This window comes from Poecilia reticulata, linkage group LG4 (assembly GCF_000633615.1).
Source record: "Poecilia reticulata strain Guanapo linkage group LG4, Guppy_female_1.0+MT, whole genome shotgun sequence".
Lineage (NCBI taxonomy): Eukaryota > Metazoa > Chordata > Actinopteri > Cyprinodontiformes > Poeciliidae > Poecilia > Poecilia reticulata.
In genome coordinates, this window is record NC_024334.1 from 5358449 (window position 1) to 5360523 (window position 2075).

Below are 2075 nucleotides of genomic sequence, written 5' to 3' on the forward strand. Positions count from 1 at the left end.
GGCGGAGCGGAGTTCTAATGGGCGGAGCGGAGTTCTAATGGGCGAAGCGGAGTTCTAATAGGTGGAGTGGAGTTCTAAGACACGGAGCGGAGTTCTAATAGGCGGAGCGGTTCCTCACCCAGGATGAGTTTTCCAACAGATGAGATGCTCTCCAGGTCGGACTTCTGCAGCTCCTCGTCATCCTGAGAGTCTCTCCTCACCTGGAGTTTGAAGCAGAACCTTCCTCAGGTCACAGACACCTCACAAGGTCCAGAACCAGACAGAACCAAACAGAACCGACCTCCTGTGGACCTCCTGCTCGACCAGCAGACCACAGCTTCCAGTCTTCCCAGGATGGAGGAGGCTTCCTGGGCAGCGAGCTACTCTCCTCTTCATCCTCCTCTTCATCCACAGCCATCTCCAGGCCCTCCTCCGCTGGCAGGAGGTCAGAGGTCACAGAGGAGGCGTAGCGAGGCAGACCTCCGTCCAGGATCAGCTCCGGTTCCTCCTGACAGGAATCATCTGGAAGCTCAGAGTTTTCACTGGGACCCTGAAAGGATAATCGGTCGTTAGAGATCAAACTGGGCGGTTCTGGTCTCGATCCATCAGACAGAACCAGAACATCCTCCCAGCAGCCAGACACAGTGGAGGTGGTGTGATGTTCTGTTCCAGCAGAACCTCCTGAAGGAGAAGATCCAGCCATCAGAACCGGGCCTGAAGCCAGGTTACACTGGGCCAAACCCTGACCAGCATGTCCCCCTCTGATTGGCTCAAAGAGGTGTCCTAGTTAAAGTATGGTGAAGCGCCCTGACCTGACCATTCAGCAGAGCACAGAGAGGGTCAAAGGTCATCTACCAGCATGTTGGCACCATCAGCAGAACCATCAGAACCTTTTATCCTGAATCGATCTCCATTAGCTTCTGCTTGATGTGGTAGATTTAAACGGGTCAGAACCGTAGAACCGGGTCAGAACCGTAGAACCAGGTCAGGGGTGAATACTTTTCACAGCTCTGAGTAGAACAGCAGAGGGAAGCTCTGCTTCTGACTGGTTCTGGTTCTGAGGGAGTGTGAGGACAGAGAAAGTTCTGCTGAACTCCTCTGGACATCAGAACTTGGCGCCGGGCCCGGTCCGGCCCAAAGCGCCTCCTCAGCACATCCTGAGGGATTCTCCTGCTCCCTCCAGGAAATATTAATGGCAACACTTAGGCTAATTCCCCGCCGCCTCGTCCTCAAGGACTCTGCTGCCTCATTTGGACCGGGGAAGCGGGCCCGGCCCGGGAAGCGGGCCCAGTCCAGCCGTAATGGAGGTGAGGAGCAGACGGCGGCTAGCGCTCCGCAGACTGATGACTGCTGGCCTCATCCTGAAGATTTAAAGATGCGGCGTTTAATATCCTCCCATTAGACGATGAGATGATGACGAGCCGGCCCGGCCCGGCCCGTTTACAGCCAGGAGGGGGACGATGCACACACACAGGTCCTGCAGAGGTCGGGATGATTAAAACCGACCCATGTAGGTGCTGGAGGACGGGTCCAAACGGACCCATCAGAACAGCTGGGGGTCCAGCGGTTCTGATGGGTCCCCCAGCGGTTCTGATGGGTCCCCCAGTGTTTCCAGGAGGGTCCAGTAAGGCGGTTCTGAGCCAGAATGGAACAATGTCCTGAAGTGGACCGGGCCGCTCCATCTGAACTCCATCTGAACCCTGGAACCGGTCCAGAACCAGTCGGACTCTGTCCTGACTCCGCCCCCTCTCAGAGTAATCAGATTACTGCAGCAGCATTGGCTGGTGCAGGCTCCGCCCCCCTGCGACCTCCAGGAGTTAACGAGGCGCGGCGGCGGAGCGGGGTCCCTCTCTGGTCAGCCTGACACAACGGGTCGGAACCGACCCGCAGAACTTTATGGAGAGACATCAGGGAGCGGTGAGCCGTGAAACGACTTCAGCTGAATGAGGAGCATGTAAAACAGGAAATAAAGAGGAAGAGGAGGAAGAGGAGGAGGAAGAGGAGCAAGAGGAGGAAGAGGAGGAAGAGGAGGGAGAGAAGGAGGAAGAGGAGGAGGAAGAGGAGCAAGAGGAGCAAGAGGAGGAAGAGGAGGAGGA

The 2075-nt window shown here is 56.7% G+C and overlaps 1 protein-coding gene across 1 annotated transcript in view; it reads right to left on the reverse strand.

Annotated features, from left to right (window-relative positions):
- Positions 1-2075, reverse strand: part of patj (PATJ crumbs cell polarity complex component) — a 45441-nt gene that overhangs the window by 25511 nt on the left and 17855 nt on the right. Inside the window, 2 exon segments of the mRNA XM_017304248.1 lie at positions 119-200; positions 281-529. Of these exon segments, the coding sequence (XP_017159737.1) occupies positions 119-200; positions 281-529 (331 nt within the window).